Genomic DNA, 19495 nt, shown 5'->3' with positions numbered 1-19495 from the left:
GCTACTTCTACTGACAAAACCTCTTGAGTAAAAAACACACACACACACACACACACACACACACACACACACACACACACACGCACGCGTGCGCGCACAGTGGTTGGAGACACAGTTTAGCAATTAAGAGCACCAGTTGCTCTTCCAGAGGACCTGGGTTCAGTGCTCAGCACCCACATGGTAACTTTTAACTGTAACTCCTGTTTCAGGGGATCCAACTCTATCTTCTGGTCTCTGCAGGCTCCTCCACACATGTTAAGAGGCAAAATTCCCACGAGCATCATTAAAGAAAAATGAAACACACACACACACACACACACACACACACACACACACACACACACACAACTCAATCCTTCCTCTCCCTCCCAATTCTTATCTACTTTTGACCATGTGACGCCCTATAAAATTCACTTAATTATGGTGCTCATTTTTCAAGAAGGTAAGCTATGTGACTCCTTTCGGCAGTTTTATTTGTCATTGGGTCCTTTTAAGATTAATGGTTCAGGCGCTGGGAACTTTCGAAGCAGAGAAAAGTGTATTTTTATGTTTCTAACGCCATGATTTGATTAGAGGCTCCTAAACCAAAGATAAGTAGGTTATGGTAGCCTCCAGCACTGTGGGCAGAGCCCTCGCCTGGGGAGATATTGTACCGGGGATCAGCTGCCCAGTACAGTGGGTAACAAGAATGTGTGGGCTTTGGTGTTAAGAACTGAGAGGAATCACAGTCACATTTATATAAAAAACAGTGCTACCAAGAGCTGTAATTTGAACATCTATTATTGATGTTTAAGAATCCTTCTGGATTATAACAGGACCAAAGCAATCTCTTGGGAATGCTACGGGGAAAATTTTCATGAGGTACTAAACCCAACTCAGTTTACTCCTATTATTCTAAAATAAGCATTCTAACGTTTGTTAACTGGCTACTTAGTTACGTAAGATACGGATAAACACAGCCCTGGACTTCAAAGAAAACATGGTGAACACCTACTGTGTGAGGGGATTTATGAAGGATGCTGTATGTGATCCACAGTGGGAGTCATGGACGTAGGGTAAAAATAGCTTGGTAATGGACCATGAGAAAAGCAATCAGCAAATTGAATATTAGCACTTTGACTTTTTACCAGCATGTTAACCGCCCTGTTCCGCTTAACTCGGTGAATCTTGACTTCAGTGTATGCAATAGATACAATTAAAACACATTCAAAATCTTCATCCGGCCTCTACATATGCATGGATGTATATGTGCATGCTCACACAGACACAGACACAGACACACACACATACATACATACACATACACTCCTCTCTGGTTGAACTCTCCGGCTCTGGATCTAAAGCCTGGGTGCTTCATGAGGTAGATACACTTTTTCTCACTCATGTCCTCTTGTCAGGGTATTTTATGACAGCCGCAGGAAAGGAAACTAAGACAGAGCCATAGAGGAAGAACTCTGAGTTGACCTCTGGCTTTCACACCAACTATACACACGTGTGCACACTTCTTCACACACACAGACATGTGCACACATTGCCTATTCCCTCCCCACTTCTATAGGGCAGTAGCAGTTGTAAGGAAGCTGGTACAACCTAAGCATTAAGTACGGGCTTGAAGGATGACGCAAACATCATTCAGGAATTTGCTGCCATTTCTCAGCAGTGTGGACATACTGTCTTTATCACAAAGTGTGCATACGCATAAGCATGCATGTATGTGTGTGTGTATGCTCAAGCATGTGTGCCTGTGGGTGTTTGTGTGTGCTGGGGGGAAGACAGACAGAACGGGACAGACGGGATTGACGGGACATGACTCCTATCCACAGAGCCGTCCCCAGAGGCTCTGCTGTATTCTTTTTTGGTCATATTATCAGTATTTTTCCGAAACAGTCAGAGATTCTGAGAAAACCAAACCATGCAGAATTGGGTTCGAAATTTTCTTAATAAAAGAAAGCATACCTTTAAGTGAAAAAAATTATAACAAAGTCATGGAAAAGAAAAACACACAGACATTATCCCAGGCAGTACTGTTGTGCTGAGGAATGCCTACTCTCCAGTGCTCCATCACACATGAACCTCATGGTAACATTTCCCATCTTTGTTTTCCAGGAGGCAAAAGATCTCATGGTAAACGAGACTCCTGAGAACATCCCTAGCAATCCACACTTGTTGGGGGAAGGGCACTGCCAGACAGGTGGCCACAAGACAAAACCTAAGTAAAGGCACATCTAATTTTAGTCTGGGTAACCAGAGAACATGCCATGTAAAGGAGAATGCCAGGGTGTTGGGGGCAGTTGGGGGAAGGTATTTTCTGTCTTCCCAAAGGTCCTTTGGATTTCCTCTATCTTGTCTTTGTCCGGAGTCGTCTTCTAATTAACACAGTTTTGATTAAGAAAGGATTTTTTTTTTTTTTTTTTTTGCAGGAGACGGCCTCTTACCTTTCGTAGTGTCTGCGAGTACAAGTGGCCGCGCTGGTGCTCCCGGGGTTACCACCTAACTCGTCATAAATATGTTTCCATTGACGGCGGGCTGTTATCTGAAAAGATGGTAATGAGAGATTCAATCTAGCATCATGAGAGAGTCGGAGCACCAGGCTCATAGATAGGCAACATTCAGAAGAGAACGGACATCCCGAAACAGAGGCTCCAGTGAGTTTAGGGGGGAAAATAATGACTTTCAAACAAGATCTCTTACTTAACAGTTAAAAAAAGGGGGGGGGGCTTCCGACTTTGGTGCTGTTTGCTCTGCTAGCTTCATCTAAGGCACACCCACCCCCAGCTATTCATACGGCTGTCTGCTCCCAAGGTCCCAAACACACACCCTATCCCTTTATGCTATGTGATACAGTACAAAATAAAGTCCCATTTCAACTGCACTGGATGCCAGTTCAGCAGCTTGAAAGGATCGCAGTAGACACTGACAGCCTGAAGCTGGTGGATGGAGGTGGGTGGCCAGCCACACTCCTTAGAGAAAATATTGTTTCACCAAACATGCTCAAGTGTCTTCTGATTCTTTGAACCATATACAACGTGCTTCCAGCTTAAAAAAACAAAAAACAAAACACTAATAAAATGACCACATAGATTAATAAAAGTGATCAGATCGGTAGAAGAATTTATAGCCATCTCCACTTCCGCCCACCACCAAAACAAAGCCTGAATCTGGAAGCGTACCTATCAAATCTGTTTTTATTCACATGGAGCAGGAAAGTGGGATATTAATCGAATCTCACAGAAATGAACATACTCCGAAGTTGAAATGTTCACTGTGTACACTATTGAGTTGGGTGAGTAAAAACGACACAACAAGCAATATCCTGCCCTGCACGGCGTGGCCTTCTTCTATTTTTATTCTTAAATTTTACATTTGTACACAGATTAGGGTATTGCAAAATAACGGACGCACGATCTGGCTGTTGGGTGTTTGGGGAGGAAACGGCACGGCTTCCCTACCACACTAGGCCCGCTTAGTGTTCCTTGGAAAGTAGGAGCGCAGGACAAGTTCCACAGTCTGTGTGGACATTCCTAACCAGGGTTTAGCAAAGAGGCTGCTGTTGGATGTGTAGAGAGGACAGGGCATGGGAAGGTGCCAGCGGGGTTTAATACAAACAGGGTAGAAGGCTTCCTTCTACCTTCTAAAAATACCGCTGTATGAAGGAAACATGAACCCTGGAGGAAATCTTCAGTCTACAACGTATGCTGTGCTATCAGTTCTAACCTATTTCTAAAATAGCAAAATGGCATCTTTGCCATTTTTTAATAAAAGAAATTCCCTTTTTCCTTAAAGTCCGTTATAGGCCCAAGTAAGACCTCCAGACAATGTGAAGTCTTACACTGTTCAGTTAGTGTCTCATGAAGTTGTCTTAGTCATTTGACTTCACCATACAGGGCCACCCATTACACACACCAGCAGGGACAAAGATGTAAAGTCCTTATCTGTTTGGTTTAGAGTCCTTGGTTTAGAATCCAGCTCCGCTCATGACACTCCAAACACAGTAATTGTTACACGTATAATGGCAATCGCCATCCATTTGTAAACAGTACAGTCTTGGGCTGATCTATTCTTAGGCTATCAGTCCCCACCCTCACCACCAAAAAAAGGCACAGTTCCTTTCCTCAAAAGTGCCTGGGACTGCCGGGCGGTGGTGGCGCACGCCTTTAATCCCAGCACTCGGGAGGCAGAGCCAGGCGGATCTCTGTGAGTTCGAGGCCAGCCTGGGCTACCAAGCGAGTCCCAGGAAAGGCGCAAAGCTACACAGAGAAACCCTGTCTCGAAAAAAACCAAAAAAAAAAAAACAAAAACAAAAAACAAAAAAGTACCTGGGACCAAGGCCCTGATTTACACGAGGGGAGCGCACAGAGTGCACCTGGGACCCTAGTAACAGCTTGAATGTATTCCTGTCATAGCATCAGAAGCAGTTCCCACCCTGGTCACTGGCACAAACTGCGTTTTACAGTTGATGATGAACAGTGTGTGCTTCTATTGACTCTTCCCGTATCTCAGGAGACAGGTGTTGGGGTCTCACAGGTAAAGGGACTGAGATTCGGGAAGGATGCACCGATTGTCTAAAGTCACCCAGCACAGGAGTAGTAAACCCAGATAAATACAGTTGCGTTCTGGTACCAAGTGTAAACTGTTTTACACACATGTGCATGCACACAGACACACACACACAGATATTTACTCATACAATTTTACACACACACACACACACACACACACACACACACACAGAAATATACTCACACAATCACACACACACACATAAATACATTTACTCACACAATTACATCTTTGTACTATTATCAGAATGATCTGAGAAACAGCCCATGCTGGGGATGAAGGCTTTTCCTGAGTCCTCAGCCTCTGGGTTTGGGCCAGCAAGAATCCAAGGGTGACGTTAACAGTGCTTTCTGATTTTCCGTTCTCTTATGTTCTGAAGTTAAATGGTGCTCTCTGTCTTGACCCTTTGTCTTTCTCCAGATAGAACAGAGGGACTATGCTATTCTCACTACTGAGTCTTTTTTTTTTTTCCCTTGGGTTGTATTTCTCTATCACTCCAAGGAACTCATTTAAGATGCTGGGGATTCGGGACATGGCCATCTACCTCCACTGCCTCCCATTATAGGACAGCATTGGGTATAGAAAGTGATGGGAGGTAGAAATGGGAAGGAGAGCAGAGGGCAGATGAGATCAGGGGCAGATAAGGCTTTCAGGGTTCCTAACTTAATGGGCAGCCTGAGGCCAGACTGCCGCAGAGGATAGTAAACTGAGCAGGCTACATCCCAGTGCAAGAAGTAATCTGGACACATGTGACAACCTCACTCTGAAGATGGCTGAGAGTCACTTCTTTCTCCAGTGTAGGTACAACCCAAGGGACGCTGGAAAGGACACCACCACACCCATTCAATTCAGCAAAAATTCGTGGCTGTCACGTATGGGTTTCTGAAGTGACCTTTAGAACCCAGATGCCATCTTACGAGTTCTCTATGTGGCCATTCGTCTGGGAAACCAGGGCTAATGAGCGGAAAGGAAGCTATCCCTCCCTTCCTCGGTTTTATTGAGGAAACTATCCTGCTGTTCCAAGAATATTTGGGGAAGGAGTACGGAGACATAGGTCAGTCAGTAAAACACTTGCTCTTAAGCATGAGGATCCAAGGTCCTCCTCTAGAACGTCCAGGGAAAAAGCCACAGGAGGAAGTTCATTCTTGTAACTCCAGCACTGGGGAGGTAGGGATGGGTGGATCCGGGCGTAGGGATGCTCACTGGCCAGCCAGTCTAACCTACTTGGTAATACCAAGGCCAGTGAGAAACAATGTCTCAAAAATAAAACAACCACCACAAGAACTCCTCCGCCCCCGCCCCCCACCCCCCCAGAAAAAAACCAAAACCTCAACAGTGACAAGCAGTCTGTCATCTGGACATGATATGGTCATTTCATTCATTCATGACCTCACACCAGCTCTGGTTCCTGCACAAGACCTATGCAGGATGAAGCCAACAAGCTCAGTCAACATTCCAGGAGATGTTTATTGGATTCAGTGAGTTACAAAACAAAATCCGCTACCAACAAAACAAAGCAAATAAAAAACCAAAAGAATACTCACACACACACACACACACACACACACACACACACACACACACACACAAGACATGAAGGGGGTGCCTGCAGGAAGTGGAAGTGGGGAGCTGGGGGTAGATACATCAAATATATTGTTTACATGCATTAGATTGTGAAAGAGTAAATCAAAGATATTCTCATTGAAAAAAAGGTGGAAGGCATCTGAAGATTGACATCTAAATTGTTTTATACACATGTGCATGCACAGACACACACACAGATATTTACTCACATAATTACACACACACAGAAATGTACCCATACAATCACACACACACACACACACATTTTAGAATAGTCACGTTTTAAAGCACAAATCCTTGGAACTCTTTCATTTCTCTACCTTTAGGTCAAAAGGATGAAATCAAGCTGGCATCTGGGGGTCTAGTGAAGAAGACAGAATCAGAAGCTTTTGTGGACTTGTGTTTTCCCAGTGGCTTAAGAATGGGAAGTCAGTACAAAGTCAAGGGAATCGCATGCATGCACCTAGCGTTGCTCAGGCTGCCCGAGCTTTGTCTGGACACCTTGAGGGCAGGCTGTACTCAAGGAGGATGACTTTTTTTTTTAATTCCTGGTAGTACTCCAGGAACTGAAGCCGCTCAAAATGACATGACATCATCTTTGGCCTAGACAATTCTGAAGTAAAGCCCAAGGCTTTATGTGTCCAGAATACTAGGCTTAGAGTCAGAGGATGTCTTCAAATTGATGTCAGAGCCAGAATCTGATGTCAGAGCATAATCCAGCAGGAAGACAAGCGACTTGTCATAGATGAAAACATCATGGCGCTGCCTTGTTGGTGGGAAGAGATGGAGCTGGGGAGCACTCCTCTGCTGGCACCGCCTTCTGTTCTGGGGTAAGAGTCCCTCAACACCCATTGTGGTAATACTACTGTCTCTCAGAATACTGCTCTGGGCTTTCTGCCACGTGGTCAGTCATGGTGAGATCATCTTAACAAAGTTGACGTGCTACCTCACATTTCAAATACTTCCCCAGTGGTAACTGTTTCCCCAGACACACAAGAAGGACCCTAGCTCAGGGGCAAAGCTCTATCCCTTTCTGCCTCTCCTGGGGAGCTCTATGTCTAACATATCTGGCAGGAAAATGTGGATAGAGGTCGGCAAAGAGCGAGCCATGACTAGCAACCAATCAAAACACGTGAGCCATGATGAGCAACCATTCAAAACACTCGGGATGCACTGTTTCAGGGACTCAGATCTGTTAGATACATTTATGATCTCTAAACCTGAAAGTCAAGAGACACTTCATAGATTTCCAGTAAAGGCAGAAGAAGCTGAGAGACCTGTGTAGCCGTCAGTCAACACTACAGACTTAAAATGAAACTCCTGTTCCATTTAAAAAGAAATTCAATTGGAGGATTGTGAAGAACTGAAATGAAATAATCTATAATGCAAAATTCAAACCAGAAGCTTTGGAATAGTTTGTAGTCACAAATGAAAACAAGCCAATGAAGGTGGTCTTGTTCACAACCAATGAGATCCAGAGAGCTGGCTTTAGCCGGGCACACAGTAACACATCTACAAGTTTTACACTTGAAGTGTCCTGGTCCTGAGTATTTACATTATCTAGATTTTTTTAAACCTTTCTCCTGAATTCTTACATTTTTTTTTCTCTCTCAAGAACCAGACAAGATCTCAGGTTGTAACTGGTTTGTTACTAGGAAACTTTAGTATTTGGACATGTATATAGGGTAATAACTTGGAGGAGCTAGGGATGTATCTCAGTGATATAGTATTTGCCTGCATTCATGAGCCATCACTCAGGCAAACAAACAAACAAACACACAAACAAGAAACTAGCTTGAAGACCAATTTCTAATCTTTGATATTTGAGTTTGATAGAGGACACAGTTGAAGCCAAATGCTACTGGGAACAGTACTACACCTGGTATGGGCTGAAAGATGATGTCAACAAAAGCAAGGTCATTAGACAGATGCCCCCCTCCACCCCCATCACTCCTAATCTGAAGAAAATATTCTACACATATGAGAAACTTTCAGGAATGGAAGGCACAAGAGACGGCAATTTATAATTCTCTTTCCTCTTACCTACACTACTATGGAGGCATAGCTAACTGTGATGGGGATTGCCAGCAAGCAAGCAAGCATATGAAGAATACCATGATGGGGATTGCCAGCAAGCCAGAATCTGAAGAATATGATGATGGGGATTTCCAGCAAGCCAGAATCTGAAGATACGGTGGGGATTACCAGCAAGCTAGACGCTGAAGACCATCATGATGGCTTCACAAGACTCCTTGTACTAGGGCCCCTGTGACTTGGTTTCCTTGTTTACATAACTGGGGACCTGAACTGGAATGGTGCAAGGATCCTTTTCCATGCAAAGGTCAAGTCAGGAAAAGGATTAATCTGTCACGGTGCTACGATTTCCTTTACTCAAAATGGAAATGGCCCTAAGCTGCATTCAGATTTACAGGGACTTTTCCCCCAGAATGAAAAGAAAATACTTATCAGAAACGCTGTGCTGTTCTTGAGCGGAGGGAAGACTAATATTCTAGAATGCTCTAGAGTGCCAAACTAAATCCTCCCTGAACTTCTAAGCTTCATCAGTAAAAATACTCCGGGAGGTGGAGGGTGGGGGGTGGGGGTGGGAATATATTATGTAGCTAGGAGCGGCCAACGCTTAGCTGTAGGATGGTAGAGACAAAGTTAAGCGCCAACAGGGGCCAAAGGAAGCCAGAAGCAGGGAGCTAGGAAGAGAGGGAGGGAGGGAAGGAGGGAGGGATAGAAAGAGGGAGGGAGGGAGGAGGGAGAAAGGGAAGGAAAGAGGGAGGAAGGCAGGGAGGGAAGGGAGGGAATTTCTTTAAAAATTCTGTTCATAAGTAGAGGGAGAGAAGATTCCAATCAAGTCCTCCATATTTCCTCCACAATATGCATCTCCTACACATGCTACTTGGACATAAGGATTGAGCTGAAGGCAGTTGAGACGAAATGGAAGAAAGAGTCCACACTCCTTACCCACTTGTCATTGATACAGATTTCCCATGCAGAAGGTACTTTTCACAGTGCCAGAGAGAGAAGATGGGATGACATCTTTTATGCTCGCTCCCTTCCACAACCAACTCAACAGTCCCCAGACACAGCATCCAAGGCCCTTTCTCTCCTGGCCTCCTTTTCTTGCCTTCATCCATCCAGAATCCTCTTCTCAGCCCCTTGTCCCAGTCACTAGTCACTCTGAATTGCCTGAACTCTCCATACTGGAGTTTACTCTACCTCCATATTGAGATGTTCTCCCTAAGGAAAGCCATGATCATTTGTAGCTGGATCCAAACTATCACCTGCATCTCCAGATCATTTCAGGACACCGCGAATCCAACACACCTATCTGCAGAGCATCTCAGCACATCTGAGCCATGAAAGCTCCCTCTCTTGTTTTTGCAGGGAAAAGCTCTTTGTTTCTTGAGGGCAATGGTGTTTTGAATATTCATTCATAATGTAATGACTGATGCCCTTGAATGTAAGTACTTTAAGGATCTGGATGGCTAGATTAGATCTTTCCTTTCTCTCAAGCTTTCTAATATATGTCTCCTATGCATATGGTGGCCAGTAAATAAATGCTCAGGTGATTTGCTGATTTACAGTCATTCATTCAAATATTCATTCAATAAAAGAATAAATTCTATTCATCCAGAAGTACTGCAAATGCCCCCAAATTTATCAGAAGTTTCTTCTGTATTTTCTACACCAACTTGGTGTCTTGAAAAGACACAGAAGATACAAAAACATGAAACACCAATTCTGTGAAATCTGCTCATGGCATGAAGCTATAGAGTTTGAAAATGACATTTCATAATATTGAGCAAATATCATGTAACCAACCATGGTCACAGTTCATAAAAGTGCAGCCTCATATTCTTCATGTTGAAAGATCAGCTTACAAGACTAGCTGGAGAAGGTGACTCCTGAGCCTAGGAGACTTAAGTTTTCATCTTTTTGCACAGAGGAGAGCTATAATTAGCTCAAGATTTTGCAGAACCATGAGCTGTAACTGTGGCAAGGCGTCCAACTCCTAATCCTTCAGCAGATTTAGCCAAGAATGTTTATTTTTGCACAGGCTACTTTTATAAAACACGTCTTTCAAGTAAACTTGCATCTACAAAATGCATATTTTATGTGTGTTCACATGCTAGGTTTCTTTACAAATATATACACTCCCATACACTAAGCAGTGTATAATTCCACATACTCACATCAGACACTTAAAAAGTCAGAATTCCTAGCAGATATCTCTATGATAAATACTGGATTATCTGATTCAAATAGCTCTTCTTGTGCTTTCCTGTGCCCAGACTCTGACATCGAACCATTCTATTAGTTTGAGAAACAATATGCATTCTATGGCAAGAACCACTGGCTTGGGAGTTTGGGGTAAAATAAATCTTATTTTCTTGACTTTGTGTCTGTTGCTGTCATTTTACTGCAGTACAGAGTTCTCTCAGATTACTTCTTAAGGGAAGAAAAGAAATAATTTCCCACTCAATTGCCAAAGGAACCATACGACTTAATCTGATCATTGTGTGGGAGAGAAAACCTTCCCAGTGACGCCATCTTCCTATGTCAATTAATTTTATTACAGATGTCGTCTCTCTGTGCTACATTAATGCAGATCTTTTTTTCCCCCCTGTATTTCAAGATCTTAATCTCTCAGTTTGTCTCTCTAACATTTTATTGGCTCAGAAATATACGCTGTAAGAATCCATGGCCATCAAATTTTCCCGTGGGCTAAAAATAACCCATTCCTGTCAGTTAGAATTAGCTGATAAAGAACGTCAGAGCCTGTTCTGAATAAATTTGATAACTTCCTGTTTATGTAGCAGTGACCCTTGTCTAATAAAGCTTTTTTGCCCTAGAATGAGAGGAGGCTCTGCTGTATTCTATTCCTTAATGGCCAATCCTGATTACTTCTGAAAGCCTTTAATACATTTCCCATATTAGACATGAACAGATGTCAGGTAGGTTGCCAAGGGAGATTTCTTTTATGCAATCTTGGCTTGTTGTACAATAATAGCCCTTTCTCAACATGGGAAAAAATTACAGACCCAACTAATTTCCCTGACAGGGGAGAGTTACATATGTTTTCCACTTGTAGTTTCTACGACAAGTTTACAGTTTTGCCAAACCTGGAACTAATTGGGACCGTTTCCAAAACTGGCCCAATAAACCCCCCAAAGTGTAAGAGCCATTGGGACAGGCAGCCAATGATAGCTTGCTTTTGAGTTTCCTCCATTTTGGCCAAGGACAGGGGGGCAGGGGTAGAGGGGTGTCAGATGGTGAAATTATTTCATTTAAGTTGCTTAAACACTTACTGTTTCATATCCTCCAAGTTTTTGAGCAGCTTGAAACATAGTCCAAAGGTTAACTGTTAGAGGGACAATAAGTATTTAGATAAGCATTGCATTAACACACTTCCAAGAAATGTCAATTCAAACATTTTGTTTTGTTTTTCAATGAGAAAGGGAAAGAAAAAAAAATATCAGCTGTACCCCAGAGACCTAAATTTCTAGGAAACAATTCACCCGAGGGGCACTTGACATTACAGGATCTACTACACTTAATACTTAAAAGTATTTCTTGAGAGATGGTTACAAGACCACAGAGACAGCTGAACTTTAAGGACAAACAGCATAATTTTGTTTGTACTATCATCCACAAAGGAAGAGAATACATTGGAAGGACCTTGGGGAACGTGTGGGAATTCAGAACTGGGTGAGTCTTGCTCAGTTCTCAGAAAGAAACCCTTGATGGTAATGCCTCCTTCAGATAAGATTTCTCTGGGATCAATCACCAGCCAGTCTTATACACGATTACCTTCTTGGACTGGTTGATAGCGAAGGTATATTAAAGGATCATGCTGTAGTTTTGCCAACACGTGGCTGGCACGTAGGTCACGTGCCAAGGCATGAGTAATACAGTAAGGGAAGACAATCATTCACAGAGAGACGGAGTCGCCCACTGAGCTCCCTAATTGTGTGATGCTAAGGGAAAAAATGTATCTTTTTTCTTAACAAATCCTGTGTGTAGAGTTTGCATGTGTATGCTGCCAAGCAGGACTACTCAGATAGGATTGAGATATTTGGTTGTTCATTTTGTACCAGATACCTTGGAATCTGAAAATACTGGACTTCAAGTAATCCTTTGGTCAGGGGAATGAACAAAATGGGGATCGAACAGAGAACAGCTCTTGGACACAACATGTTTGTGAAGCCACACTGAACTTCGTACTGTTTCAAGGCTATCAAGAGCCCTGCCTCGGCCTTGGTCTCCTCGGAATTGTTGATAATGGGACAGAGCTCTTCACAGAACATTGATTTTACTTCTATTTCAAGCAGCCAGTTTTCAGACATTGTAATCATCTGTCGTTATATAAGTTTATAATGGCTGCGAGTGTTCTCTTGCAATCAGTGCCAATTGCTATTAGCTATGTAAATTGTTATGTAAAACATACAGGTTTGACGGTCTTCATCAGAATGACACATGGTTTTAATCTAGGGAGATGCATTTGGAGAAAACACTATTTCAAGCCAGAGGGGCTCATGGCTTTGTGCACCAGTAAATCCAGACAGAGCAAGATACACATTTGGCTGTGAACTCGGGGGCAGGATCTGGATTTTCTTCTCTTTTTCAATGGAATTCTGCTCAAGCTATGAGTTTCTGCACTTGTACACACAAAAGCACCTAGATGCATAGCTAGCTCAAAGTTGCTCCAAACTGTGACTTCCCTTCAAGTGGGTTGATTTCATGTTTGCTATGAACTCAGATTTTAAAAACAAAACAAAACCAAAACAAAACCAAAACAAAACAAAACAAAAATCACAAGTGTAAGACTAAGGGAATGTTTTTTTCTTTGTGGCTGTTTTGTCCACTTTTAAACGTCTTCCTCTCAGAAGCTGTCTCTGAACAGGCAACATCTGGGCCTGATAAGGCTACATCATCATCATTATCTCATAAGAAAGGAGTTACAGACACTCCAGATTGACAAAACAGAAAACTAGGAGCTTCCAACACGTCTATTTCCAGGCAACATCCTCGGACTCCTGCCTATAAATATCTCTGCAATTGTCCCACAAGGCAACAATGAACCGGAAAGGGGCAGGGAGAAAATTCTTGGCTTGGACAATTTGTGGATCTACTATAAACAGAAAACACCCTGACTAGATTAGGATTTCAACATAATCACTAGTCCAAAAGAAAAAAAAAAAATTCTACTAACCCCCTCCCATCCCTTGCAAATTCAAAGAATCTGAGCAATTTCGATATTTCAGAAACAAAAACAAGTGTACTTACTCTGTTTGAAACCCAAGTAGGGAATTCGCTCTATGGGCGTTTTTCTTTCTTTCATGTATTTATAAAGTGCCACTAAGAAGGCTTGTTCGTCTGCCCTACATTCTTCTCCAATGGACAGCTTTGGCTTTTCTTCATTTGGGGCTTTTTTACAGTTGCTGTGGTTATTCTTCGGCTTGGTCAAGGCTGACCTGGCCTCGCCTTTCACCTGGAAGAAGAAGAATAACAGTACATCAAATCAAGCCTAGCCTTGGAAAACTTGTAAAGATATATCTAAGAGACAGCCAGGCAGGAGCACCAAAAGACAGCCTTGGGTAAGACTTGTCCTACATAATGGAGACGAAGTTCTGTAAAGGGCCATCTGGTAAACCTGGTGGGCTTTAGTGCCCTGTGGCCTTGAGGACAAGTACTCAAGTCTAGAATGGTGGGACTGATTGTCAATAAAACTTTTTTGAGAACCAGGTCTCCAGAGAGCCAAAGTGGGCCTGGTTGTGCCAGTGTCTTTTGTATACTTTACAGTACATTTGTGTCAAAACCAGAAACAGTGCTGATGTCCCTTAGGATGATTGATTTTGCCTCTTGATACATTTTATCTCCCCAAGGGGTGCCACTGTTAATGTCACTGATGAAACTTTGCTTTCATAATAATAACCTGATACTGTTTATATCATATTTAAAAAAAAAAAAAAACGAGAGACACATTTAGTTCTTATCCTCTTTCTAGACACCTGGAAGAGCTCTCCAAGCTGGGATGTACCAGCAAGGTCATTGTCCTGTGTTACCTGAGGGTGATGCCCGCACATAACCCGAGCAGTACACCTAAGAGCAGTCTTTAATGAGCACTTGGTGGTTTTTCCATCAGCCGAGAATATGATAGGAAATGTTCTCTTGCCAGAAACGAGAGAGTGGCGGGCAGCTAAAACCCCAAGTAGAACAAGTGGAAAGTGCCCCACCCCCACCCCAACGAAGACACAAATGGAGGTGGATGCGCCCCGGTTCTTCCTTCCACACCACAGGCAGGCTTTGGAACTTGGCTAACCTAATGTTCCCTCCTCGTGGCCATGTTGTACAGCAGCCTTTGATGGTTGTTAAATATAACGCTAAGTTGCTGAGTTATTTTAATTGTAAAAGGGGGAAGTACAAAGGGTCAGACTTAGAGTTCAAATGCACCCATGGGGAATGTGTACATTCCAATATTCTTTACATCTCCTGGCTGACATTGAGGGCAAATGCTGGGGAACGTGGTGAATAAAAATGTCCCATAGATTCTACACTGTTCTGCTTCAGACTTCTTGGCCTCCGCAGAGCCTTCTGAGCACTAAGCACATGAAAAGGGTTCTGTTTATTTATTAAAGGGGAACACATCCTCTCTAAGAGGGCTTTGTTATTGCTCATTCTCTCTAGTGAGTGCGCTGCTTTAATTTCTTTAGACTGGTCTCATAAAAAAAATTTCCTGGGGCTGCTGGAGAAGATTTTCATTTTTTAAGGGGCTGTGGAAATAGGATGAAAATATGTCTTTTTCCATGTAGAACTTTGACAATATTCTCAAACTTTTGCACTTTGTGGCATGATGGGAAGACAGACATCTTGTGACTCTTTTTTTTTTTTTTCCAAGACAGAGTTTCTCTGTGTAGTTTTGGTGCCTGTCCTGGATCTCGCTCTGTAGACCAGGCTGGCCTTGAACTCACAGAGATCCACCTGACTCTGCCTCCCGAGTGCTGGGACTAAAGGTGTGCGCCACCACTGCCCGGCTCATCTTGTGACCCTTAATGCCATCATCAACTTCCATTGCCAAGTTTTAGGTTGGTGGGTCTAAATTTATGTACTTCATAATTTATTGGCCCCTGAAATCATAAAAACCACCCTAGTTTTTGTCTGTATTGTCTGTATTTGTTTACACTGGTGCCCAAGTGCTGTTGGATCTCTGACTGACATTATTTCATTCTCTCCCTAGGAGAGATCTGATCTTGTTGATTAGTTAAGGTGAGCATGCTCGCCAGCAAGCCCCAGGGACCTGCTTGCTTCTCTCTGCCTCTCCAGCACTGGGGTTATAAGCACGTGCAACCACACCCAGCTTTGCTTTTTTTTTCTTTTTCTCCCCCCACAAACCCCAGCTGAGGACCGAACCCAGGGCCTTGCGCTTGCTAGGCAGGCGCGCTACCACTGAGCTAAATCCCCAACTCCAGCTTTGCTTTTTCTTTCTTTCTTCTTTCTTTCTTTCTTTCTTTCTTTCTTTCTTTCTTTCTTTCTTTCTTTCTTTCTTTCTTTCTTTCTTCCTTCCTTCCTTCCTTCCTTCCTTCCTTCCTTCCTTCCTTCCTTCCTTCCTTCCTTCCTTCCTTCCTTCCTTCCTTCCTTCTTTTTTAATATTTGTGTTCTCTGGATTGAACTACGGTCTTCACGTTTGCAAGGAAAGCATTTTAAGCAACTGAGCTAAATGCTCGTTCACATGTCTCATGACGTAGGTTGTTATTGTCATAAAAATGGAGCCACTGAGGCCCAGGCAGAATGAGTAACATGTTTACATATGATAAACTTAGTAATGACATTAGGCTGGGTAGTCCAAACAAACTTTCAGTTGAAAAGCACATCTATATTTCCAGGCATTGCAACATCTACTGCTGAGAAATGTGATTTATCAAGTCACACACAAAACAAAACTAGGTGGCTTTCAAGTCACAGAAGCTTCTTTTCCTCCGTTGTGCACCCAGCCAATAAAGAGAAAGAACCCTGTACCTATGCGGTGAGCTACACAACCTTGCTATGCTCCCATGGGCTGTGCCAGGCTCTACAGGCAGCTGGTTAGACCCATTTTACAGGAGAGAAAACAGAAGCTCACCAAGGCTGGAGATCTTGGTGCACAGCTACTGAGGTGTAAGTGCCCAAGTTTGGAACTCAGTTCTGCCTGCCTCCAAGCTTCAATCTCACATACAGGGGAGTAGAGCTAAGAGCTGTGTGTAAACCAGTCTGGAGGCTTAACTTTGCAGTGATAACAGACGAATTATCTCTGCTATAAGGACAGGAGCACCCTGGGTAGGGAACTCTGAGGTTTGCAGACAGGGAGGCGCTTAATCATCTGCTTGCATGTGTAGAGTAGAAATCCTAGAAACGGAAGAAAAGCACAGGGCTGAGGTGGCCCACCCTCCCTGCTCAGGACAAAGGCTCCAAGTGAGGCCACGCTGCCACCTGCTGAACTCCACCCTGCATTCCAGGGATTCCGCTAAGTGGATGGAGGATGTTCACCAAGAAGATAACAATTAATTGGGTGGTGGCCTGCATCTCAGACTAGCTCAGTGCACTTTTTCTCAATGTGAGTGAGCTTTTTGTTTCCTGGTAAGACTCGGTCAAGTTATTGTCTACATGTTTTCCCTCCATTTACTCAAAACATTCCCAGCAGTTTAATCTACCGGATTACTGTAATTCAACCATTCAAATGCAAATTGCAGGTAGTCTTCGTGCTGACCTTGAGAAAGCATGACCTTTAAAGCGTGGCAGTTAGTGTCCTGACCTGAGGGCTACATACCTGTTGAGCTCACTAAGAAGAGCTCTGGGGTTTTCAGAGTGATTGACAGCCTGCTAATTATAGAAGTGCCGTTTGATGTTCTCAATGAAGCTGTATACCTATTTGGTACTAACCACATTCTTCTACAGAACTGGGTTATCACTGCTCTCTCAATCAGCAGGTGTGGCCAGCTGTGGTGAAACAGCAAGGAACGGCTACCCTCAGCTTCTTGGTAAAATGAGAGTGATAATTCTTGGGGATAGTTCTGAGGACCAGCTGAGATGAATAACAGAGAAACTAATGCATGCATCATATTCCAACTTGAAATACCAAGGTTGTGATATAACAGAGGGACACACAGTGTAGCATACTTTGTCTTTCCATATTCCTTCCCATGGAAACCACCTGTTACATGTCTAGTCTTTAGAAAACGCTTAACACACACACACAACACACACACACACACATACACACACACACACACACACACACACACACACACACACACACACACACACACCCCAGCATTTACTTTCCATCACTGGAGGTCTTATCACTAGAGGTATAAGCCAGAAGACCTCTCTAGCATAGTTGATCAAGCCTTGGTCATGGATCTTATGTTGCAAATGGCCCCAGCAAGTGACAGGATCAGAGTTGATCTTAGTCACAACACCCTCCTAGAGCTGGGTGTCTTTCCTCCTCATGAGACACGTGTCTTCAGAAAGCCACATCATTCTCTCTCCCGGGGAAAAACAGTGTGTTCCAAAGATGCTGTTCTGTTCACACCTGAGAGAGTGAAACCTTTTGAAGGTGGTGGCATCACGACCCCAGAAAAACCAGTACATCCATGCTGGAAGTTCTGCTGTGTGGAGCTGCAGGAGGCTGGCACTTATCCACAGTTAGAAATGGTCTGTCTGAGGCACTTTTGAAAATACGCACAAGCAGTTCACCATCATGTAAAATATCGGTTCAGGTTCCGGAAATAAGCAGATGGTCATAGACCACCTTTACTGCAATGTTTCATGGCAAAATACAACTTTAAGACCCAAATGCCTTTTCAAATGGCTCTCACGGTCTTGAGTATGGTTTGTTACTCTTGCAGGATTTTTCCAGCCAAGTGTCAACAGATACACTCGCTACACTTGAAAATTAATTTTTCCCAGTTAGTGGCTTTCTCCAGGCGCATGTGAAGTATCCGTGGCAAGACTGTAATCCAAGACTCCAAGAGAAGTTAAGATCCTCCACCAGTGCCCATAGCACACGGATGTCAGAAGGATGGTCTGTCCCATGGTGACCATTTTCCGGGGGCAGCACTAGTGGGGGCGCGGGGTGAAGGAGAACCCAGGCTTGCCTGTCATCCCTTGTTTATAAAGAGAGCAAATCGGTGAGCATTTAACACAGTTCATGTGTTCAGTAGCTGTCTGTTTTTTTCTGTTTTGTGAGTCTTCATATGAATTTTGTAATTCCCACACATTAGTAGTCATTCCAAATAACAAGGGTCATCAGCACTTCATCCTGGCGGGCTCTGGTTTAGAATATCCTGGAAGAAGCACAGCATGGGTGCTGCATTTCCTGTTGAATGTTGACCATTATAAGATCTTGCTCCATCCATATTACCTTGCAGGACTCTCAGGCTTCATTTCAGAGAAACAATCAATTATGCTGCCATCATTCAAGGCCATAGACACCAAGACCCTGGTAGACAATTCCAGGGCTGAGATGCTCAGATCACAAGAAACTATCCTTCATGGTATCCATGTGTGTTCACGTGCAGAGGTTAAATGTGTAGGGGATAGACAACATCAGAAAATGATAGGCTTGTATTTAGCCAGAAAAATAAAAAAATACACTTCTGTAGATTGGCTTAAAAAAAAAGTATAACAAACCCTTTGAAATCTTGGGAGCATGACAAAATCCTAACCAAAGAGCCCTCAGAACGTTGTGGTAAGAGTCATACTTGAAGATAAGATTTATGGAATGTAAAAGTACACAGTTCACTTTGACACACTGGGAAGGGGGTAGAGGACACAGTACAACCCACAGCAGGCAGGCAATATGAAACTCAACCCATTCTTTCCTACGTCAGACCCTTCACCCGTGCTCAACATGCCCCCACACTTTGGGCTTTGAGCATTTGGATCTGGAAATGCTTTGCTAATTCCAATCTGATCTCTGAGTCCGATCTAGATGGATTCGAACTGTCTTTGGCCGAGAGACAACACGAAACACAAACACCCAAGAGCCAGAATGTAGAAATGTGACCCAAGCTCAAAAAGTCAAAAAGATAAGTCTAAGCATATGAAGTGACACTTCACTAAATACCTCAGGTACTTCAAAGATTCCAAAGAATGCTCATTCAAAAGGGGCCAACAGGCCTCACTAAAGGATAGCTTTTCCTTCTGCATCCAGAAAGATCTTTAACACCTCTATGAGTGTATGTGTACATATAAATAGTTTTCCATTTATCTCTAAGTCACTCTAATATGAATTAGAGGTGACTTTGGGGGAAAAAAACCATGACCAGAAAGATTAATTCTAGCCACTTCTAATTTCCTC

General features: G+C 43.2%; 1 protein-coding gene across 1 annotated transcript in view; it reads right to left on the bottom strand.

The window, feature by feature from the left end:
• Arid5b (AT-rich interaction domain 5B) overlaps nucleotides 1-19495 on the bottom strand; it is a 179833-nt gene that overhangs the window by 24024 nt on the left and 136314 nt on the right. The window contains 3 exon segments of the mRNA XM_052744796.1: nucleotides 2436-2533; nucleotides 11466-11518; nucleotides 13444-13648. Of these exon segments, the coding sequence (XP_052600756.1) occupies nucleotides 2436-2533; nucleotides 11466-11518; nucleotides 13444-13648 (356 nt within the window).

This window comes from Peromyscus californicus, unplaced genomic scaffold (assembly GCF_007827085.1).
Source record: "Peromyscus californicus insignis strain IS unplaced genomic scaffold, ASM782708v3 Scaffold_19__1_contigs__length_69161282, whole genome shotgun sequence".
Taxonomy (NCBI): Eukaryota; Metazoa; Chordata; class Mammalia; order Rodentia; family Cricetidae; genus Peromyscus; species Peromyscus californicus.
Note: the sequence above shows the minus strand (reverse complement) of the source record. Positions and strands in the feature narration are given on the sequence as shown.